The sequence below is a fragment of the Lissotriton helveticus genome, chromosome 2_1 (assembly GCF_964261635.1).
Source record: "Lissotriton helveticus chromosome 2_1, aLisHel1.1, whole genome shotgun sequence".
Lineage (NCBI taxonomy): Eukaryota > Metazoa > Chordata > Amphibia > Caudata > Salamandridae > Lissotriton > Lissotriton helveticus.
The window spans coordinates 91,903,160-91,927,655 of NC_136059.1; the positions used below are offsets into that span (position 1 = coordinate 91,903,160).

The 24,496-nt window shown below is 48.5% G+C and overlaps 1 protein-coding gene across 3 annotated transcripts in view; it reads right to left on the bottom strand.

Moving 5' to 3' along the window:
• Positions 1-24,496, bottom strand: part of LOC144817741 (uncharacterized) — a 344,338-nt gene that overhangs the window by 82,754 nt on the left and 237,088 nt on the right. For all 3 annotated transcript variants that reach the window (XM_078674520.1, XM_078674518.1, XM_078674519.1), the window contains exon 4: positions 3,261-3,391. In XM_078674520.1, the coding sequence (XP_078530646.1) occupies positions 3,261-3,391 (131 nt within the window). The remainder of the gene's footprint in view (positions 1-3,260; positions 3,392-24,496) is intronic.

Sequence of the window (24,496 nt, forward strand, 5' to 3'; positions counted from 1 at the left end):
CCCGAAAGTCAAACTGGCCCGGATGGGGGGGAAATCTTTCGTATTTTTAGGGCCATCTTTTTGGAATTCACTACCAGTCACGCTCTGAAATGAAACAAATTACACCACTTCTTTCCGCAAGTCGCTTAAACTCTGGCTGTTCGATAAATAAGATGCCTGGGTGTCCTTTGTATTGGCTTTCTGTCTGCGCCGGGAAACCCTTTTTGGGTAGCTGTTGCGCAATATAAATTTAAAAACTAAACTAAAAACTAAACCTTCCTCTTGCTTGCTGCTTTTGATCAGGCAAGTAGGATCTTTGGTACGATTGCTGCGTACTGGACTGTCATCCCTGATGCCACCAAGGGGTTTTAACCCTCTGTGTGAAATATCGGAGTGAGAAAGGGCGGAAAGATTTTCTTTGGTCTTTGGGTGTTTTGAAACCTACAGCTTTTAAAGTTTCCATCTCCGGTTTCATACAGGACATTTCCTCGTCTGCATGAGAACCAAACAGGGTAGTACCTGAGAACAGGAGATTCAGAATGCGCTGTTGTGCGCCAGGCTTCAGTGAAGTCAAGCGCAGCCATGAACGCCTTCTGAGTGCCACTCCGTGGCAATATTCATATGCAGCAGAAGGGATGTGTCTGCAGCTGCACTAATTACTTGGTTAGATACCATAAGGCCTTCCATTACGACCTCGTTAAAGTCCTCTCCTTTGTCCCAAGGTAGGTGATTCGCAAATTATTGGAGAGACTCCCATAGTGCTCGATCATACATGCCTAGCGGGGCTGCGGCACTAGCAGCTTTCATGGAAGTCGCTGCTATGTTGCACACTTTCGTTCCCACTCAATCTATCTTATGGCTCTCTTTGTCAGGTGGAACTGTAGATGTTGGAGCCGCAGAAGGTTGCTTTTCGCTGGCAGCACGACGAAAGAATCTGGAGCTGGATCCATCCGTAGGAATGTGGGATCCTGTTCTGGAGGACGGACGATACTTCTTTTGCAGCCTGGATGGAGCTGGTTTAATGGAAGAAGGTGTCAGAAAAAGTTCCATTACCGGTTCTAAGAGGCCCGGCACCAAAGAAAGCAAGGGACGAGATACTTGTTCTGTTGAAGAGTCTCGAATATCACAGAAGTTGATGGCGTCGGAGTAGACATTTGGATGTTCAATTTGGAAGCCCCCGCACCAAGACTTTGTGAAAGGTAGAAATAACATCAATTGGTGAAATCCTCTGAGAAGGCGAGTCAGATAATGTCGGGGAATATCTTCCTGCACTTGTAGAGTAAGTGTGTCTGGAGCGAGATCTTCCACCATGATGCCGGCTGTGGGAACGAGTAGAGGAATGTCTATGGCTGCGAGAGCGATCCCTGGTACGAGACCTTGGCCTTCTTGGTGTAAGAGGCAGAGGAGGAGGCGGCGGAGTAGTAGGCAGAGGAGGAGGTGACGGTGTAGTTGGTCTAAGTTGTTCATCTGGTCGAAGAGGAAGAGACTGAGACAGTGATATGGTCCGCGATGGAGAGTATGTAAGCGAATACTCCAAATCTGATGAGTAGATTATTCTCCCCTTTTACCGGGCCTTCTGAGATGAAGAGGGAGCCACAGATTCTGCAGGAGACCTATCTTTTCCCCAAAACGTCAATCTACTTGTCGACGGTGACCTTCGACGTTGTCTCGAAAAAGAGCTTCCTCTCGACGTTGACTGCATACTACTCAAAGTCAACTGAGTCCGCGATCGTCAGTGTTTTCTTGACGTTGATCGACGATGTTTCCTCAACGTCGATCGATGGTGATGTGTCAACGCTGATCGAATGTGATGGGTCGACGTCGAGAGATGCGATGTTCTCAACGACGACCTCTGCGGTGGGCTTCTTGGCGCCGAACGAGGCTTTCTTCTCCTCGACGTGGAATGTCGACGTCGTTTCGACCCAGAGCTCTGAGTTGACGGCGAACAGGTCGGCGCTGCATCTCCTCTCAACGTCATAGTCTTCGACGTCTACCAGGACCGATGTCGTTTTTCAGCCCTTCTTTTGCTGGGGAGCCCCCCAGAGGCTGAAGACACCGCCCTGGTAGAGGACTGACCATCTCCTCGCCCTGAAGTACCACCTGATGCATTGGCCTGCAGTTTTCTTCTTCTTCTGCTCCTTGAGGCTGAATTTTCTCGCCGCCACGCAGGGTGCGCCTGGAAAAGGTTTTACAGATGGCACAGGAATCAGGAACGTGAGTAGCAGGCAGGCAAATAATGCACTCTCTACTAGAGTCAGTTTTCAAAAGAGATGGCATTTTTTAATGAAAACTGTGAGGATTTCTATCAGTAAAAGACAGAAAGAGGTAGAGAAAGACCAAAGATGTCGAGTGAAACACTTAGTAGTTATATTCTGAAGTCATTTTTGAAGAAAAAAAACAAACAATGTGCAATTATGGGTCCCACATTTTTTTTATGTTCTGGATCATAAATTGTTAATTTGCAACTTCAAATCAAATTAATCTTTCAAATAATGCTAAATATCATCTGGTTTCAAAAGAAAAAATATTACTGAGACTGTGTGCCATAGGACTATAACAATTAAGCAGATGTAAACAGTGTATTTACTCAGCACACATATGAAAGTAATCACCATGGAGACCAGGCTGTCCACTAACCTGGGAGATAGGCTCTCCATAACTAGATGCCTGTAATTTCAGATGTAATCTCTCCGTCCGAGAAACTCCACTTTGTCCTTCGCCTCTCCCTTCTCTGTTTCTGGGCAGGCTACTGCGGACGTCATTAAAGTGATTGATACCACTTTGCATCACTGCGTTGGGCAATGGACAAGTTGTAAAGCACTGTGCTAATACTGTGCAGCATCGTCAAAACGTACTGGCGAAGCCAACAGATAACAAAGGCTTTGCCAATGCTTGTTTATTACAGCCTGAATGTCTGTGGATGTGAGTCTGCCCAGTGAGGGTTAGTGCATGGGGCTGTCCATGGGCAGACGAGTACCAATAAATACACTGGGTGTGGTGTTATGCTGGAAGTTGGGTTGTTCATGCGGTTGTGTTCATAAGGGAATGTTGTCTTCCAAGGCTATGCAATGGTGAGGTTTGTTGGGTTGTCTCTGATGCAATGACGTGGAAAAAGTCAGCACTACTTATATGCCTTCGGAATGTTGCACATTTACAAAAAAAGTTGCTTGTGATACGGAAAGATATGTCAGCTTTTGTACTATTTTCCGGTTCATATCATTGTTATCATTCTCTAAACAGACTAGAATTGTAATTTGCAGTTCATTTGCATGTCCACTCACCCTGAAACAGACTTGTATATATCTTCTGCAAACTGTAGCATTACCATCTTTTCCCTTACTAGTGCAGGATGAGTTTTGCTCCTTTGCACAACCGTGAGGGCAGCATCTACTGATTCCAATTCCACTAACGCCTATGATGAATGGAGAAAAAAATGATGATTATTTTATACTGTAATAAATCATTTTAGAGTAAAGAAGTCTTTTTTTTAACATCCTGTGCATGTTACGAGAAGCGCATTTTACTACTGGTAATGTGTAACAACAACATTTTACCTTCAATATTGAACCACACCCATGACCCACACCATGCCAACAAAGAATATTAAAATAATGTCAAGTTGATGCATTCTATCCACTACATGTCCTTTCGCTACAATGACAGAGTACGAGCAAAGCTCTAATCGATCACAAATAATAAAATATTTCATATACAGTTCATACTACAACTCAACATCAATCCAACCAAGTGCTGTGCCTAGTGCAGGGACGGGTGCACCCCAAATGCCCCCCGCCCCACCATGAGGGTAGCGGGAGCTCCTGCGGGCAGGGTGCTTGCTGTAGGTCATAGCCACCCGTTCTCTCAGTCACAGGCATCGGGAGCGTTGCAGGCCCCCAAATCAGTGGGGAGCACGGAGCTCGAGAGCCCATCCTCCTCCACTATCGCTCCTGGGCCCATCCTCCTCCACTATTCTCAGGGGAGTGCGACAGTGCTCCCCAATAATTCTCTGGTTTTCAGGGCCAGGAGTTAGGGTCCCTGGCCCCTAGAACCATGAGCTGGCCTAAGGTTTAAGGCTCCCTTGGCCTTTATAGCTCTGGGCCACGTGCCCCCTCCCAGGATTAAAACTGGAGGTTAATCTTTGCAATGACCCTCGGGCCCTGGCCCACCCTGGGGGTTATCCAAGACTCTGTAACAGAGCTCCACGCACTCAGTGTCCTCCCTAAGGGGGATCAAATCTTTTTTCTCCTCATATCTTGCGCTCTGTAGGGTCCTTTTGTCTTGGTGGCGAGCCCTAGCCACCTGGAGCCCTTTCCTTAGGGCTCCTGGCATCTAGGTTGACAAACCTTTCAATGAGCTGGTTGCACTGGCTCCCTACACCAGCCTTTCTCCTCTGGCGCTTCTCTCCTGCTTGGTGCGGAAGTCCAGTTCCTCCCCGAAGTAGGGAACCAGCTTCCCTGGTCCTGCAGAAAAACCCACTTGTCCTGGGGTCAACTGCAGCCAGGCTCCTTAGTCCTGGTGGGCACCATGAGGTTCCTCCTTCCAGTTGTTCCAAGGGTGCCGCCTCCAGTCCCAGTGTCCAGCTCTAACAAAAAACACCCAAAAAATACTCCTCCCCGCCCCCCACACTCCATGTGGGATCTACCACCAATCCGGGGCCACCACCGTTGTGGCAACTGTAAGGCATGCACCCTGAGCATGCAGGTCAAGGAACTGGAATATAGACAATTGAAAATACAACTTAAGGCTTTCACCAACTGCAATACGGATAAAGTCATCTACCTGATCCTGTGCCTGTGTGACCTGGCGTACATAGGCCAAACACAGCAGAAAGCCAAAGCCAGAATTCTACAACATTGTAGCAGGATCCGGTGTGAAGTCCCTGGGGCACCCCTAGTTGAACATGTTATAACTAAGGGCCATACACCGGAATCATTACGCTGGCTTATTCTAGAGAAAGCTACCCTTGGCCCCCGTGGTGGGGACATCCGCACAATTCTGAATGTTAGGGAGTCGAAATGGATGTCCCGTTTTGACTAGGTCACCAATGGCCTCAATGAATTGGAAGGAAGTCAACACAATTAGCCAATCTGTGACTCCGATGCATCGTGGGAATTTTCTTCTATCTTGATCTGGACCCCGTGCGTCTAAATCCTACTTGAGATTCCCTCTACCAATAAATTTCTCTGTGAATACCTCTGGTATATATCTCTTATAATCTCTGTTCCAATTACCCAAGCCATCCTGCGTTGAGAGGCTCCGGTGATGTCTTCTCCAATCTCTTGGAGTTATTTCTATGTCAAAAAAATCCCTCCTACGCCCCTTTTTGAGAGTGGTGCGGGCACGGTCCCTCCTTGTCAAATGTGAAAATCTGTAAATGAGCCTATATGTATATATATTTATTTGGTTTAAATGATACGGTACAGTTGATAAGTATGCTGCTATGGTTTATTAATATGACTTGGTCCCTTGATAGGGATATGAAATTTTCCATCTGAAGCCTCCCCTTACGCCCTCCTGCGAGAGTGGCGCAGGTAATTCCTTTTGATCAACCTCTTCCGTGTCTATTTTAAATACCCGGTGGAAATGTATATTGTAAACTATATTTGGCTACAGGATCGTCATCATCCATTTATGTGATTGGGTGTCTTGAATTTGGATTCTGCCTTTATACTTGTTAACCCATTTCGAAACAGGCACAACATTGTGTTCATTTATTTATTCATTTTCCACTGATGGGGGATACACTATTATCATATTATTGACCGCGAAGAATTATTTCCACCTTGCCCAATCTGTTCTTGTACTTCTCGGGTCCCCTACATCATGACACCAGCTTCACAATTCTCTCGCCATTCTCTGTCGGGCGCCCGTTTTGATACTTTTTAAGCGGCCCTATTGCAAGGACCCGGCCTCTAATGACGAGACCGACAATCTTGCGGCCAGGCATTCTGAAGTTCCGGTAAGCGTTGTTGCACTCTTGTGTGTGTGTCCCGAAGAGGCCTTTCGGGTTATTTTTTACCAATATTGGTTTTTGCTTTATATTACAGAGGAACGCGAGCCCCGACTTGGTCAGGAGGCCCTCGTGCTTCATGTCACTATTGATTCGATTCAGTGAGTATCTGTACCCCACGACTCACGGAGTTCACTTTTGTTTCGACACTAGGGCGGTCGTGTGATTTTACACAACTCCGCCTCATAGTGCATGGAGTTTTCACTAACGCGGTTTTTCAACAACGACATTTTTGGTATCCCTTGGGCTCAGTGTTGATTCGGCTAGTGATTGTGAGTGCTTTCAGACTCAGATATTCACACAGCATGTTGCATGGAAAGTTTTTTCGGCATTATCGCCACATGTAGGGTTACCCTCGGGCACCCCACTTTTGAGTTCACTGTTGCCTCGACGTGTGACCATGTGTGCGTATGTGCCTCTAACCTCTTTATACTTGCCTTGGTCCTTTCACCTTGCTCACGGCACATGCAAGCTGTTCCACCGCCGTTATTATGATTACTTACGAGCACCTACCTTTTCTTCACACAAACGGGTTCACGTGAATTGTTTGATAGGTCGCAGCTCACAATGACATGTTTTCACTTGGTACAACGTTCCATCACGACTGTACTTGCTGGTCGTATCAATGACCACACGCCCTTCTTTATCTCTTTAGATAACCAACCTCGACCAGCCTTCGGCAGCGTTTTCTGTTAATGCACGTACCCCTATCTGTGAGTATGTGCTACCTGGTTTGTGCTGGCCAGTATTCTTTTTCCACGTTATTTTATGCATATGCATCAAGTATGATTCCTCCTCCCCTTTTCTTCCCTATATTCCTTTTTACATTTGCTCGCTTGGAGCTACGGCCCAACAGCACCATGAAGTTATTGAACCGCGAAGTTCACTAATCCACGGTAATAATTGTAATTTATAATGGTTTTTAAGTCCTTTCCCGTTTGGATTTTATCCTACAAGATGCCTTATCCCGTGCCTTTCTCTCCCCCATAGGATGTATGTCCCCCTCCGTCTGTGTCCTGATGAAGACCCCAGCCTAAGGGTTTCAAACCTCCCTAGAACATCAGGGGTCGAAACGTCGACGAACTTTACTTCACCCACGTCTGTCCACATTGTGATAATGATCAAAGTGGTTTATTTGTTGCGAGGCTGTTTATGAATGCTGACTATCATTTATGTGCTCAGTGTGGCTGAACATGAGAGCCAACACGATCCGTATTGTTTCATTACAAGTTGGGTCCTATTGACCAGTGTTATATGATCATTCCCGATCCTCACTTATCCTTGCACTTCCCAACCCCCCCTCCCCCGGGGTACTGTTTATTGGTCAACACTTGAAGAATATTGAACCTACAAGTTAAAAGTGTAACGTTTTATACGCAAATTGTGTTGTGTAGATTCTGTGTGGATTCTATGTGAATTATTAACATTGTAATCCGATATGTTTGAAAGTATGTCTTTTTAAATCGTACATTTTCTCTTGTGTCCTTCTATGGTCCTACACTGGGATCACTTGTAACTGTACCACATAGAACACGGGTACCAGTGACTTTGTTTGGTTACACCCCCTTCTCTATACCCCCACTCCCTCTGGGCAAGGGTTTTTCAGTGAAGGCGGAAAGTTCCAGAAGCCAGGCACCCTTGTCTAATCCTGGGGTGCCACATCACATCACCTTCTCGGCCCTAACCCTCCTGCGCCCCACGCAGAAATATTCAGGATGGTGTCACCCAGAAATCCCTAGTCGCCTCTCTGCTGGGGGCCTCGGCTTCGCCTCTCACTGACATCACTGCCAGGGCCTTTCCCACCAATACTGGCCCATTCCTGATATGGTGCAACAGCTGATTGATGGATGCAGATAATTTTCCCCACCCCTTTCCTCCTCAGGAACTGAGAGAAGGACTGTTAATTGCTTCCTGTGTGTGGGGAGGCCTTTGTTCCTGCTGCTGGAGAAACAATTAGTTAATTTGGCCCAGCAGGGTGACAAAAGGCCTGGGTTCTTATCCTGAGCTGAGCTAGAGAAATATGAGAATTCTGAATGACCCATTTCGGTATGTCACTGGACTTTGTAGGCCAAAAAGAAACAAAACAGCACTCTAAAGCACGTTTCCAACCATTTGTATAATAAAGTATCACTGCAGACAAGACAGTAAACCAAACTGACTTTCCCTATGAGTGTACACTAACAATATAATTCCTACCCGAGGTCTATATCTAATCCTGCAGTCTCCTCTGTGCCAGGCTACCTTTGCGCAGTAACAGGGCTACGCATGACAGCAGTCTCACGTTACAGGCCCAACACGTGCACACGTGTGTGTTCATGTGCACACGTGTACCCAGCCAAGTGCCCCTTACCCTTGCTGTGTCGCAGCAGTCTCATCTTAAATGGCAAATATTGACTGAAAACACGTGCAGTCCATTTACTGTGTGTTTACTGTGGTTGAGTCACAGTTGTGGTGCTCACCCATTGTAAAAAAGGCTCAAAACCAGGTGATCGAAAAGCTCAAAATCGTGTCGGATTGCATGGACAGAACCCATTTCGTTACAGAATCCAATTTCATATTGTACACAAGTCGATATAAAAAGGAATTACAACATTTGTAAATCTGATGCAGATGTTAATATACACACACAACTCACATACTTCCAAGTACCATGCATCAGGGTTTAGATAATCACGTTCTAGTGCTGGTGTCTGCATCACCGCACTACAATATATAAGCACACATTTACAGAGCTCCTCTGCACTGTGGGGATCATGAGATCATTAATAAAAGCAGCCGCGTGCGCTTTGGCGCTTGCTGTGCAGTGCCGCTCTGCCTCCCTCATGCAATTGTTATATGCTGCTTAGCCTACCACAGCCCAGCAGCCGGCCTGGGCCCACCTGTTGCTATGGTGAAGGAGACTCCTCTATAGTTTTTTTATGTTCATACATTGTTTCCAAGCATTAAAAAGAAATCTGTCCTCTGGAGGCTTCTCAGTTTGGGAGACACACGTTTGGATCCAGCGGGGAGCTGGGTGGGACAGGGCGGCTCATTCCGTGATATGAGAGGGAGTGGATTTAAACAACAAACTACAGCCAGCCTACGGCCCAGCCTCACGGGGATCTGGTGGCTTCTGTCGTTTTCTGGGTAGGCCACTGCAGATCATTGTGATCTCGGTCACAGCTCCTGGGTTCTTCAATTCTTTTTTCTTACTGTACGCCGCAGCCAGATAAGTGGCGCCACGTGCAACCGACCCCTGGATGGACACCGACACACTGGTTGGGGCAGGTGCAGCTCAGGATGTTTACCGGCACCGAGGGGACCCATCACATGGCTGTCTATATTCTCCCGGCTCTCACCCTTTCTCCCCGATTTCACTGACCAAATTTAATGTTGATGCTAAAGTCAACAAAATTAGGAACACATGTGGCCAAGCGAGGGAATGGAGGGGAGAAGAGGTGTTCCACTTTCTACTCCAGTCTGGCAGGTGCAGCTGACTGGTCGAGCCAAGCAAACTGTACTGCTTAAAGCACTACCAGCGCCGGTGAACCAAATCAACAGTGGCGGCTGGTAGAGTTTGAAAGTGGTTGAAGCGTAAGAACAATTAATGACATTTGGTGAGTGAACGTAGAGGGCAAGCTGGCTTTTCCACGGGTTTTGGAGAGGGGTGGGGGAGAATGTTTTATACCTTGGTGTGAAGTGGTTCATTTTCAAGCACAATTTCTTCAAAAACAGGTCCAAAGAGTTCCTACATAATTTTCAAAGGGGAAAATCATAAAATATTTTGAACAATTTCTAGTTAGTCAATCAAGCCTGCCATCTGCAAGGGTTTGGACACCAGCGTGGACATGGTGAGGTCACCACCTTTAGTAAAAAATGAAAGGGAGTCAAAGAAAGCCTTCTAATTGCTATATTGCACAGTGTGAAACCAAAAAAACTGGCATAAATCCAAACTTTCCTGCTTGACCAAACTGTGTTATATAGTAGGGAAGTGCCGTGTTTCACTGTGCCTCCTTACCACATTTGAGAGCACGCTGAAATACTTCAGAACAATATATGCACTGTACAAAAAACTTTCTTGTAAATATTTTCATAGCCTTTGATGTTGCACCACCTACGATAACAATCTAGGCCACATGCAAGGTGCACAATAACTGACTTGCTCTTAAGTTTTTTACTGTCAGCATTGTCAATATTTAAGGTTTAATGCTGAGCCAGAAAAGTCCTCTGCCTGCGTGTTAAATACATCTAATTGGTGCATATGTGCCTGTCAGTGGTACGGTACGTACAAGTTACTTACCTTGGGTTTCGCCTTATCTATCTAGCCGCAGATTCCTTACCTTAGAATTATCCCCAGGAGTCAGACTAGATCAGAAAATGTGTTCAAGAGCAGTACCCATGCGTGCCAGTAGGTGGAGTCATCCGCGCCGGAAGCGACATGCACAGTGCCTAAATGGTCACCACCCCAGCAAGCTGACGCCCGTTTCTTTTTGCGAGTTTCGACAGCGAAAGCGCAGAGCCACGAAGAGCACTGACCACTGCTGTGTGAAAACCAGGGCCCTGAAAGGGGAAAAAGCCCTAAGTCAATAAATTTGTTTGCAGAGGATGGGTGGGTAGGTAAAGAATCTGCGACTAGACAATCTCTACCAGCTAAGGCTTTACCAAATGTTAGTAACTGGTTCATATGATAGAGCCTTCTAGATGCATATTCCTTACACTAGAATAGATACCCAAACAATACCACGCCGGAGGAGGGACTGCAGAATGGTTTTACACTAGAAAGTCTTGCAGGACCAAGCGGGCAGTGTGTCCATTCCTACGGAACGCACTGTCCAGGCAGTAGTGCTTGGTAACGTGATAGAGATGCCGACATTGCTGCCTGGCTTATGTCTTGGATCGGAATTCTGTTTCCTAACACAGTAGTCGCAGCCTTGGCTCTGGTGGAATGACCATGCAAACTCTTAGGAGTCTGGTTTCTTCACCAATGTGTAGCAGATTTTGATACAGAGCACGATCCATCTGAAGATTGTCCGTTTCTGTAACTCCATTCCTTTCTGGGCTCAAACATACCCCAAGAAGAGTTGTTTATCCACCTGGAACTCATTTGCGCTGTTAAGGTAGAACAACAATGCTCTTTTTGGGTCCTTAAAGGGATGAGGCGGAGCGTAAAAGGTATGCAGGGTGATGGACTAGCCTACATGAAAGTGAGTGATCACTTTTGTTAGTAGGAAAGCCCTAGTGCGAACGACTAACTTATCTGGGAAGATGATGCGGTATGGAGGCTTAGATGACAAAGCCTGGAGTTCACAGACCCTCCGCGCAGATGTTATTAGCACTAGAAAGGCAGCCTTGATAGTAAGGAGCTTGTTAGGACAGTTGTGTAGTGGCTCGAAAGGAGAGCACATCAGGAAAGTCCGAACTACATTTAGTTCCAACTGAGGCATGATGAAATGTGAAGGTGGGAACAAGTGTTGGAGACCTTTCAGAAACCTATGTATAATAGGGGACTTAAAAAGGGATGGCTGATCTGGCAACCGCAGAAATGACAAGATGGCAGAAACATAGCCTTTAAAGGTGCCCAAAGAAGATCCCTGCTGGGCAAGGAGAGAATAAACAGAAGAACATGAGAAAGGAGGGCATAAATGGGGTCAACCTGTTTTTCTGCACACCATGCCACAAAACGACACCAACAGCAGGCGTTTACCATCCTGGTGGAAGGGTGCCTGCACGCCAAAATGACTTACAGTCTTCGGGCGGAAAGTTGAAAGCTGTCAATTGTCGCCACTCAATCTCCACGGATGATGGCAGAGCGTTGACAGGTCTGGATGGAGAACTCACCCTGTTGCTGATACAGAAGATCCTCCCGTAGGGGCAGCCAGATAGGAGGACTGATGCCTAGGAACCGCTTGGGATACCAAACTCTACGAGCCCGGTCCGGAGCCACAAGGATGACTTAGGCCCAGTTATTCCTGGTCTTCTTGAGAACTCTGAGCAGGAGTGGTATGGGCGGAAAGGCATACAGGAGGCATAAGCTCCACTCGAGACTCAAAGCCTTGCCAAGCGAGAGGCGCCTTGGAAACTCCAGCGTGAAGAACTGCTGACATTGTGCGTTCTCGTCGGTGGCAAACAAATCTAACCAAGGTTCTCTCCTCTGCTTAAAGAGACCGTGCACCACCTACAGATGCAGACGCCAATCATGATCCGCTAGGCGTCTTCGGCTGAGTTTGTCCTTTGTGGAGTTCAGAGATCCGGCCAGGTGTTGAACCATCAGGGAAATGCCCTGAAATTCCAGCCATGTCCAGAGATGCAGGGACAAAGGGTCCACGACCCCACCCCACCCAGTTTGTTGCAGTACCATATGGCCGTGGTGTTGTCCACGAACACCTGCAATAGCCTTACCTTGATGTAGGGTATAAAGGCTTTCAATGCCAGTCTGATGACTTGGAGCTCCAACTGGATGATGTGGAGTCTGGATTCCACAGGACACCAGAGGCCTCTGATCTACACCTCTCCCAGATGGCTGTCCCAGCACAGGACTGATGCATCGGTCACTTCTTTTAAATCAAAGTGGTCAAGGGAGAGAAGTCTGCGCTGACCAATAGAGGTTTGTTAACCACCACTGCAGATCTTTTGCAGTGCCCTTCGAAATCTGGACCATGACAGAGAGATTCTTCCGATGCTGCGCCCACTGGAACTTCAGGTCCCAGTGCAGAGCTTGCATATGCCACCGGAGCAGTTCCCTTAAAAGCGCGCACCTGGGTGGCCGAGTATTCTTTCATTAATCTCCATGCAGGGGGCCCGCAGGAGCGCGAATAACAAAGGTCCGTTTTGCTGAGGAAGAACACTAGCCTTTAAATGGCAAGTCCATACATGCAAAGAAAACAAAAGGCAAGGCTGTTAAAGGGAAATGCTTCGGTGAGAGGTGATCTGTGTCCCACGAGGCAGGACGGGACTTTGTATTTCTAATTTAAGTTGATGTGGCGAATTTCTGCATATTTGCAGCTGAATATCTGGTTTCAGGATTCCTACTGCAGGTAAAGGAAGTTCTTACTATAGTATCAGAAACTTCTGTCGTCAAAGATATTCTTCTCTCTTTAACACTAATGTGGGCATCAAAGCTACAGAAAACGTTTGTAAATATGAAAATTACTATTCTGTCTTATTGCATTGTGAATAGTACATATATGTTTCCTCTCTTCTCCTGACATGATTTGTATGTGTGTTGTTTGTATGTATTGTATGTTTTTATGTATTATGTTTTTGTATGTATTTTAAGTATGTATTTTGTATTTATGTAACCATGTTTTGTATGGTATGTATTTTACTGTGCACTCACATTTTTCTGATTCTCAGATTTCTTGTCCCTCTATAAAGCACTCTGATGCCCTCTAGGCGTGTTCTTGCTATATAAAACAACAAAAATAAATGACATAAAACTTTTCACTTTTTTGACCAAATGGGCTTCCCAACATTGACTAGTATATATTATTTCTTTATCTGAAAGCTATATATCCAGATTGATCTATTCTAAATCGATTCGAGAATAGGTTTAAAAGGTTCTGTACAGTTATCGGCGAGGTCACAGCAAATATATGCATGTTTTAAACTGTACCCTCACTCTCTACTTTAGTATATGAATTTCTTATTTATTTATTTATTTATTCATTCAAAGTTTTGTATAGCGCGAACAAGATCCTTACAGATATCAGAGCGCTTCACAAAGACAGGGTAGGGGCAGTAGGAATGAACAGAGAAAATGGGAGCAGTATAATAGTCACTAACATGGTAGGATAATAATAACATACATAAAACATATCAGTATACAATCAGGTAAACAAGTAATATCAGACGGCACAAGTCATTGATCCCACTACAGAGGTGTTCAGGTACACCTTGGGTGTGTGGATGGCTTATACCAATGTTTTAGTATAGAGAGAACACTGAGTGGGGGCATCGGGAGAGTGAATCAGTAAACCAACGTGTATCATATATTGGTCGGTAGTAAGAGAGTAGCGTAGTAGTGTCCCCATCAAGTAGAAGTATAGTGCCAAAGGACAAGGTGAACAGTGATACAAAGCAATGCAGAGTCTCTGGTCCAGCACCTATAAGGTTCAGGAGATCTTGGCCAGAAGGATGGTTTTCACCTCTTCCTTGAAGAGTGCAGTGGAGGAGATCAGCCTGGTTTCAGGAAAGAGCGCATTCCAGATCCTGGGTGCCATTCCTGAGAAGGAGCGCTTGTATGTTTTCTCTTTCCGGAATCTACGAGGTTTCAGGAGTAGATTTTTTGTACTTCTATTGGATCTCGAACCTCCTGATATAGACAACTTTTGAGCGAGGTAGTTGGGAGCATTGTGGTGCATGGCCGCGTGTGTCATAGCTGCAATTTTTAGCTGTATTCTGGCTTCAAAGGGCAGCCATTTTAGAGACTTTAAGTCTGGGGATATATGCGAATGTTTTCTTGAGCCAGTAATGAGTCTCGCGGCAGCGTTCAGGGAGGCTCTTAAGGGTGCTGTTGTGGATAGCGGGAGTCCGCTGAGGGCCACAATTCCGTAGTCTATTCGAGGGATGACTAAAGCTTGTACAGCAGTTTGGAAGTCTTCGGCAGGGAGGAAGGGTTTAATTTTCCTCAGTGTGTTGATTTGGAAATTAGCTGCTTTTGTGGCTTTGCTAACGTGCTGCTGCATGTTGAGCTTGGCGTCGAGTGTGATGCCTAGGGATTTCGCAGAATCCACGATGGTAGGTTGGACATTGAGTGCTGTTAGGTTATTGAGCCAGGTTTGGGTGGTGGAAATTTTCGCCGGGGGTGAGATGAGTAGGAACTCAGTTTTCAGAGCATTTAGTTTGAGGTGATTATCGGCCAGCCAAGATTGAGTGTTAATAAGCGTGGAATTCAGATGTTTGATATCTTCCGGGGATTGTAGCTTTAGGTAAAGTTGTGTGTCGTCGGCGTACATATGGAATTGGACATTGGAAGCTTGGAGCAAGGTGGCGAGCGGTTCCATGACGAGGTTGAACAGTGTGGGGGAGAGGGAGGATCCTTGTGGAACACCTAGATCTGCAGGCACAGGTGTAGATAGCACATTGTCGATCTTGAACTTCTGAGACCGGTTGTGAAGGAAGGACAAAAACCATTTGAGAACAGTTCCCGATAGACCCGTTCTAGTGCTTAGCAGCTCCAGCAAGTTCTCATGTTTGACCGTGTCAAATGCTGACGAGAGGTCAAGAAGGATGAGGAGGCAGGACTCATTGCGATCAAGAATTTGGAGGGCGTCATCAATTATGTGTGTCATAGCTGTTTCCGTGCTATGTTTCGCTCGGAAGCCTGATTGATGAGGGTTGAGGAGGTCAAATTGGTCAATGTGTTTTGTTAGTTGGAGTTGGACACATTTCTCCAGCAGTTTGGCCAGGGTGGGGATATTGGTGATGGGCCGGTAATTGTTTAGGTCAGACGGATCAGCTGTAGGTTTCTTGAGTATAGGTGTGACTTGCCCCACCTTGAGGGAGTCTGGAATGAGGCCTTGTTGCAGGGAGCTGTTGATGATTTTGGTCCAGAGAGGGAGGAGCAAGGGGATGAAGTCTTTTACAGCATTAGCAGGTAGAGGGTCTGTGAGGTGATTAGAGGGCTTCAAGGTGCAGAGCAGTTTGTGTATTGCTTCTTCCGAGTAGGTATCGAAGTCCAGCCAAGATGCCTTGTTTTTAGGTTGAGTGTTAGCCATTCTGGTGTGGTTGGGGAATCGGCTTACATCCATGATGAGGTCATTTCTTATGTTGTCAGTCTTTAGCTTAAAGAAAGCAGTGAAGGCTTCACAGTGTGGGGTGTCGCTTGTTGTGCTGTTTGATTGTAAGGGTTGTGTCTTTGTTTGGGTCTTGATTAGTTCGAACAGCTTTCTTGGCCTGTTTTTTGCTTGGTCCAACTGGCGGCTAAAGAAGTCCGACTTTGTGCGCTTTATTTTCCTGAAGTAGGCATTTCTCTTGTTCTTAAGCCTTTTGAGGTGCAGTGCTGAAGGGTTCGATCTCCAGGTGCGCTCTGCCATTCGCATAGTACGCCTGTCGTCATTGAGTCTATCATCATACCAGGGGTTAGAAATTTTGGTGGAGACTCTTCAGTTGCAGTGGGGCGACTTCATTGACTATTGTATTCATAGAGTCAAGGTAGTGGTCGATCAGTGATTGAACATCCGAGGCACCAGAAGGGGGAAGGAGGAGATTGCCGATGTGGGGAGGCAGGGTAGAGGGGTTGAGATTCTTCATGTCCCTTTTCCATGTTTTGGATTTGATTGGTTGAGCCGGGTTAGGTTTAACTTTTTCATTGATAAAGAAGGTGATAATGTGGTGATCTGACCAGTCGCAGGGTAGAATCGCCTCCAGTTGTGTAGAGTTCTCTTTGGCAATGATGAGATCGAGTATCGAGCCTTTGTCGTGTGTTGGTCTATCGCATATTTGGGTGAGGTCAAGCGCATTAAGGAAAGTTTTGAGACTATTCACCACTGTGTCATTCTGATCGTTCCAGTGGAGATTGAAGTCACCCAGGTAGACTTGGGTGGTCTGCCGACCGGCATTGGAAGTGATCATGTCCATGAGTTGTTGGGTGAATATGAGATTGTCACCAGGCGGGTGATAGATGAGATGTAAAGCACAAACTTGCTTGCCCTCGCTGGTGATGTCGAGGCAGAGGAGTTCACAGGAGGAAAGGGAGGGGGAGGTGACTTTAGTAACGGAGAGGTTGCTCCTAAAAATGCATGCAATTCCCCCGCCCGTCTTGCCAGGAGACCTGTCCAGCCTAATGATGTGATAATTGGGGGGGGACTAGTATGTCCATAATCGGGGTAGAGGCTTCAGTAAGCCACGTTTCCGTTAGAATGACTAGGTCCAGATCCATGGCTGAGACGAGATCAGCGATGTCGGAGGAGTGTGTCTGGGCCGATCTGCAGTTGAGTAGGATGCATTTGAGTTTGGGAGAGAGAAGGGTGGTCGAGCTTTCTAGTGTGAGGGGGACTTTTCTGAGGTTGTTAGGGACGGAACGAATAGTTTTCTTACCTGTCGGTGTAGTTTTGCAGCTTGAAGATCTTTCTGGATTCACTATGCTGTGCATTATTCCGCGGTCTTGTGGTTGGGTCCGGATTCGTAGTCTTTTCTTTGGTTTTTTTTTTTTTTCTTTGCCCAGGTGGGCGTCGGCATCACACCCCCTTGGGTGTATTTCCGGTGACGTCGGCATGCTTCCTGCGGAAGCTCCCACTCTTGGGCGCCATCTTCGGGTTCTTTTTTTCCGTGTTTCTTTCGTTTCCGAAGTAATGGCAATGTTCTTTTTAGTTTGTATTTACCGCTTTGTACTTTCAAAGTCCATTCTTTAGTTAACCACCTCTTCTCTCTCCAGCCTCATCTTTCTGGCGGAGGTGGGTGGGTTCGCTAGTGAATCCAGAAAGATCTTCAAGCTGCAAAACTACACCGACAGGTAAGAAAACTATTTGTTTTGCAGCATGAATCTTTCTGGATTCACTATGCTGTGCATAGATTTTGTAGCGGTTTCTCATCTCTGTGGCGGCTGGGTGGAAGATGAGCGTTGGACGGTGAATATGTGCTGTAGCACCTTCTGTCCCACTTGAGCTTCCTTGTTCATTTGTATGTCCACACAGTAGTGCTTCGTGAACGTGTGCACCGAAGCCCATGTTGCCGCCAGGCATATGTCCTCTATGGGTGTGTTAGCCAGGAAGGCTATTGTAGCGCCCTTCTTCCTGGTGGAGTGGGCACGTGTCCCCTCAGCCAGTTCCTGTCCTGCACGTTTGTGGCAGAGTTGAATTGTCTGTGCGATCCATCGTGCAATGGTCTTTTTGGTTACTGCTTTGCCCATGAAGCTGTTTGCGAAGGACACAAAAAACTGTTTCGTTTTCCTGTGCCCCTTTGTCCTTTCAATGTAGTGCATGACTGCCCTTCTGGCGTCCAGGGTGTGCAGAGCTCTCTCTGCGCTGGTTGTAGGCTTTTGGAAAAAACTCGGTATCTGTATAGACTGGTTCATGTGAAATTTGGATACCACCTTCGGCATGAAGTGTGGGTCAGTCCTCGTCACAACTCTATCGTTGTGTATTTGTATGTATGGTTCTTGTAGCGTCAGCGCTTGAAGCTCGCTTACTCTGCGTAAGGACGTTATTGCAACCAGGAAGGCTGTTTTCATAGTTAGCATCTTTAGGGAGGCCTTGTGAAGTGGTTCAAAGGGCTCTTTCATGAGTTCCGTTAGGACTGTGTTCAAGTTCCATGCAGGTGGCGGCACCCGCTTGGGTGGTGCGATCCTTTTCGCTCCTTCTAGGAATCTCTTCACCACCTGTGATGTGAAGAAGCTCCTGCACGTTTCTCCCCTTGTGTAGGCTACTATTGCTGCCAAGTGAACTCTTAAAGAGGATGAGCTAAGGTTCTTCTCCAGTAAGTGCGTCAGGTACCTTAGCACTGTGGAGTCCCTCTTCATCTTATTGTGGAGTCTTTCCTGTCTGCACCATATTGTGAATCTTTTCCATTTCGCAATGTAGCATTTACGAGTGCTGGGCCTTCGTGCCTCCCGAAGTACCCTCAGGGTGCTTTCTGGTAGTCTCAAATGTGCGAACTCTATGTCCTCAGGAGCCACGCTACTAGGCTCATGCTCTCTGGCTCTGGATGTAGTACCTCTCCGTTCTGCATGGAGAGTAGGTCCTTCCTCCTGCTGAATCTGTGGGGTGCACACTGTGTCATCTCCATGATCTGCGAGTACCATGTCTGCCTCGCCCACTGCGGTGCGACCAGTATCAGTGTCATGTTGCTCGCTCTGCACTTGCTCAGTACTCTGTGCATCAGTGGTATCGGGGGAAAGGCGTAGGCAAATGTCCTTGACCAATCTATCCATAGGGCATTCCCCAGTGTCCCCTCCTCGGGCTGCCTGGACGCGAAGTTTTGGCATTTTGCATTCTGGCGTGTGGCAAACAGGTCCACCGATGGTGTCCCCCACCTGTCGAACAGGTATCTTGTCTCCTGAGCATTGAGCTCCCACTCGTGGGATGCCGATGTCTGCCTGCTGAGCCAATCGGCTTGTATGTTGTCCTTCCCTGGTAGGTGTATGGCTAGCAGGTCTATCTTGAGAGGGATGGCCCATCTCCATATCTCCTGCGCCAGCGTTGAAAGCGGTGCTGACTGTGTGCCCCCCTGCTTGTTGATGTAGAACATCGCAGTGGTGTTGTCTGTTTGTATCAATACCTTGTGTTTGTACAGTCTTGTTTGAAAGGCCTTCAGTGCAAGGAAGATTGTCTTCAATTCTAAGTAATTGATGTGCTTTGTGGCATCCGTCGGTGTCCACAGTCCCCTCACCTTGAGCTCCTCCATGTGGGCGCCCCATCCCTTCAGGGATGCGTCTGTGGTGATGGTCACTGTTGGCGTTGGGGGCGTTAGAGGCTTTCCCTTTGCTATGTTCTCCATGGTCCACCATGTCATCTCCTTCTGCACTGCGTGCGTTACAACCACTAGATCCTCCCAACTGCCTGTAGCTTGTGACCATTGCTCCTGTAGCCATTCTTGAATGGGTCTCATGTGGAGTCGTACATTCGGTACCAGGTGGATGCATGATGCCATCATGCCCATGATCTTGCTCGCAGTCCTCACTGTCCGAGCTTGTCCCTTCCGGTAGAGGCGAGTTTCCTTCACCAGCGCCCTCGCCCTCTTCTCGCTGGGGAACACCTTGCCCTGTAAGGTGTTGATCTGTGCTCCCAGGAAGATCTTCACTTGTTCTGGCTCCATTGATGATTTCTTCCAATGGATGGAGAACCCCAGGTTTATGAGCGTGCTGGTCACTGTATGTGCGTGCAGCTTGCATTTCTGGTAAGAGTTTGCTTTCACCAGCCAGTCGTCCAGATAAGGGTATACGTGTATTCCCTGCCTTCTCAGGTGCGCTGCGACTGCTGCGAGGCACTTTGTGAAAACTCTTGGTGCCGATTTTAGACCGAAGGCCAGTGTCGTGAACTGGTAGTGGCTTTCTCCGACGGTGAACCTGAGCATGTGCTTGTGCTTTCTGTTCATTGGGATGTGCAGGTATGCGTCTTTGAGGTCTATAGTGACCATGAAGTCCCCGATCTGCAACTGTGGGAGCACCTCTTGCAGGGAGGTCATTTTGAATTTTTGCGTTCTTATGAATTTGTTCACGAACCGTAAATCGAGAATGGGTCTCATTGTCTCGTCTACTTTTGGTACCAGGAAGTACGTTGAGTATACTCCTGTGTTTCTTTCCTTGAAGGGTACCCGTTCTATGGCCTGCTTCTGCAGGAGTTCTTTTGCTTCTTCCTGAAGGCACTGCAGCTGCTTGCTTGCTAGTGGCTTTCTTTTTGGTTTTCTGCTTGTTGGCCTCGCCTCCAACTCTAAGCAGTATCCGAATTGGATAATGTTGAGGATCCATTTGTCTGATGTGATTCCTCTCCACTGTTGGAGGTGGAATCTTAATCTTCCTCCCACTGGTGCCCTGTGGTCGCAGGTGTCTAGTTTGTCTTGACCCATCTGTACGTGCTGCCCCCTGGGATCTTTTTTGTGGGTGGGCACACGGAGTTTTTTGAAGTCACTTGGAGGTGGGCTGCTGGCCCCCTCTTCTATTTTGTCCCCGTCCATTTCTCCCTCGAAAGGACTGGCCTCTTTGTTGGTACTGCCAGGGCTGCTTCTGATGGCCTTGCTGACTCTGCGAGTCTGCCTGGTGCGTTTGCTGGAAAGCCTGGTGTGATGTACCTGGCTGGTTTCCGCCTCTCCCGCCGGGCCTCCGTGACGGGGTGCCCCTCTTGTTCCCTCTGAACTGCAATGCTCCCATGGATCTTGCTGTTTCGTTATCCTTCTTCAGTTGGCTGAGCTGTTCATCCACTGTTGGTCCGAAAAGCGTGCTGCCGTTGAACGGTGTGTTCAGGATACTGTGTTGCACTTCCGGTTTGAAACCGGATATTCTGAGCCAGGCGTGCCTCCTTTCCGTGACGCCCATCATCATGAGCCTGCTGGCGGTGTCTGCCCCATCCAGGGCCGTCTTAAGGCAAGAATTTGCCGCATTCTTTCCCTCTTCAACCAGCTTTTCGGCTTTCTGCCTGGCATCCTGGGGCAAGTCCTTCACCAACTGCCCTAGTCCCTCCATGATTTGGTACATGTGCCTGTTTATCAGGGCGTTGGAATTAGCCATGCGCCAGTGGGTCGCGGCATTCCGTTCGATCCTTCTGCCCACCAGATCCATCCTTTTGCTCTCCTTATCCGGAGGTGGCCCCGAGGTAGTGGGTACGTTAGCCCTCCTCCTTGCTGTGGCCGTGATAATGGAGTCTGCGGAGACCGTGCCCTGAATGTAGGCCGGGTCCTTTGTGGCATGCTTGTACTTCTTCTCAGTTCTGGGAGTTACTGCCTTGCATGTTGCGGGCTCCCTGAAAGCTTCCTTCCCCTGAGCCAAGACGCTCTCGAGCATTGGAAGGAACTGGCTCCTCGTTTGTGTTGGGAGCAATGTTTCTAGAAGGAAGTCTGCTTTCTGCTTCTCTTCGTCGAGCTTGAGCTTGAAAGCTGCTGCGGCAGATTGTATCACCGAGTTGTAGGCCCCGATGTCGTCCGGCGGCGAGGGCCTCGAGGGGTAGGTGTCGACCACCTCCTCCGGGCTGTCGGTGTCGACATCGATGTAATCTACCTCCTGAAGGTCCGAGGGTGCCGACTCTGTGTCTGTCCTGCCCTCCTCCTCCTCCCCATAGTTGTAACTATCGTAGGGGTTCTCGTACTCCTCCTGGTCGTCGATCACCTCGACGTCCTGTTCTTGTTCCTCGGTGACTTCGGCGATCTCCTCTTCCTCCTCGACCGGCTCCATCACCGGTGGCTTGGTCTTGTGAGGGATCGTGAAGGCTTTCATCTTTGCGTCGAAATCTTTCTTCCGCTGCATGATGTTCTCCATTTCTGCCTCGAGGCGCCTTCTCTTCTTTTCCATCTCGGCCGCGTGTTCCGCGTCGGATGGGTAGGCCGCTCTCTTCGGCGGAAGGCTCGTCGCCGTGCCTCTCGGAGTTGAAGTTTTCGACGTCGAACCGGATTTCGGTTCTCTGGTCGTCGTCGTCAGTTTTGGGTCTTTCTCCCTCGGCGTTGATCGATCCTTTTCGGGGACGATTTTCGACGTTTTGTGCTGATCAGCAGCCCTCGGCGCCGGGGACTCCTTCTCGGAGGATCCGCTGGGCCTGGGAGTAGTCGCGGACGCCGCCTTTTTTGGCGTCGGCGCTTTCGGGGTCTTGCCCTCGATTTTTCTAGACTCAGAGTCTCTCGGGTTCTTGGGGGCCGAAGAGTCTCCTACCTTGTCAGAAGTCTTCGTGTAATCGGTCTCTACGACCGTGTAGCTGTCGTCTTCGGCGGCAGCGTTGTCTTCTTCCTCGGAGGACATCCCCAGCTCGTAGAGTGACGGAGTCGGGGCCTTCCCCTGCAGGGCGGCGTGTGCTACCCTCTGCCTCTCTCTCACACGAAGGGCCTTCGGGGTGAAGGCGGAACAGGCGTTGCAGTCTCCGCTTTCGTGGTCCACCGGTAGGCAAAGGTTGCATACCGGGTGCTGGTCCTTCTGCGCGTACTTGTGGTGGCAGTTACGGCAGAACTTGAACGGCGTGTTGTCCATCCTCGAGCGTCCAGGGCCTCTCTGGTCGCGTGTTCGTCGACGGTCGTCGAAGATCTCGATGAAAAACGCCTTATCCTTGCTGGTTTCTCGTCGATGAAGTCCCCTGGAGTCTTCAGATGACTTCTCCTCGTCTTTTCTGTATTTTCTTTCTTCTTTCTCCAAAAATGTCTGGAGCCCAAACGGGAACGATCCAGACCCGACCGCGGAAAAAAAGAATCTGAAGATGGCGCCCAAGAGTGGGAGCTTCCGCAGGAAGCATGCCGACGTCACCGGAAATACACCCAAGGGGGTGTGACGCCGACGCCCACCTGGGCAAAGAAAAAAAAAAAAAAAAACAAAGAAAAGACTACGAATCCGGACCCAACCACAAGACCGCGGAATAATGCACAGCATAGTGAATCCAGAAAGATTCACGCTGCAAAACCTCTGTTGTTGAGTGTTGGGCGCCTCAGAGGGTTTGTAAGAATTGTGGGTATGGGGATGTGTGTGTTGGATATGTGTTTTACCGGACCTGGGCCATAAGAGCGTAGGAGAGAGCATAGGTCGCGGTCCGACAATGGGTTGAGGGCACGACGGGGGCGGTGGGAGTTATTGCGAACTGGGATAGTCGGCCAGCACGGGTGTCGTTGGAGGCGAGGGTATGTAGGGAGGGTGCGTCGTTTGTAGGGTAGAGGGATGGTGGGAGGTAGACTGGGCTGTGAGGAGAGAAGGTCTTTGATTGCGTGGACATCTTTTTTGATTTGTAGAATATCCTCTTTGACTTGTTGGAGGGTGGATAAAGTCAGGTCAGGAGGTGCATTGGGGATGGGGTTGGTGGTGAGAGCCATTGGTGAATGGTTGAGTAGTGAGCTGGAAAGCGGGCAGGGTATCGAGGGGGGGGATATACTAGCGTTGTTGGAAGGTTCTGCGGTGCTAATGAGTGGGATGGCATTCAGAGTGTGGGCGTGTTTGTGGGCGAGGGGTGTGGGTGAAGTAGGTGAAGTAGGCGGTGGGTGGGAGGTATAGGTAGTGACGTCAGTGGGAGACGGTGCCGGTGAGTAGAAGAGTGAGTGAAGGCTGAAGACAGTGGGGGAGTCTGGAGGGTAGTGAGGGCTGAGAATAGGAGGTGGGAGAGAGGGGGATGCTAAGGTAAGGGAGGCGGTATGTTCTGTATCTTTTATTGGGAGGGTGAGAGTGTCGTGGGTGGGAGTGGGGAGGGAGCTGGGAGGGAGAGGCGTCCGCCGTGGGGGGGATGAGAGGGGGGGGTGGATAAACTCCGAATGGTGGTGAGTTCAGATGGTGGCGTGTTGTGGGTGAAAGTTGTTGTGTCAGGTGTGAGAGACTCGTGGATGGGAGTGGGGAGGGAGCTGGGGAGGGAGAGGGGTCTGCCGTGGGGGGGATGGGAGGGGGGGGGGTGGATAAACTCCAAGCGGTGGTGTGTTCAGATGGTGGCGTGTTGTGGGTGGGAGTTGTTATGTCAGGGGGGAGAGGGATGGAGGGGGTATGAGTGGGGATAAGAGGGGTCATGTTAGAGGGGCGGCTAGTATATGTGGTGGAGAGATTTGTGACTGTCCTTGGGGAGTGTGGGGCGTTAACAGCAGGTGGGCAATTTACTGGGGTGCTGGGGGTAGAGGTGTTGTAGGTGGGGGCAGCGACGTCAGGGGTGATGGTGCTGGTGGAGTTCTGGGTGGGGGTCCGCAGTTTGGAAAGGTGCTCTTTGAACTTGAGGAACAGGTTGTCTAGTAGTTCCAGGTTCTTGTCCGTGGATTGAATTAGGACAATCCCGTTATTGTAGATAGTAATGGTAGTCCTGCCAGGGAAGAGGTGGGAAGGTGGGCTAGAGAGAGTTAGGCCATGAGTTGTTTTCCTGGTGGTGGAGACGGTGAGTAGGGATAGGAACGCTTTTCTCCATTAGGCTCTGCGTGAGGTGTGGAAGATGATATCAG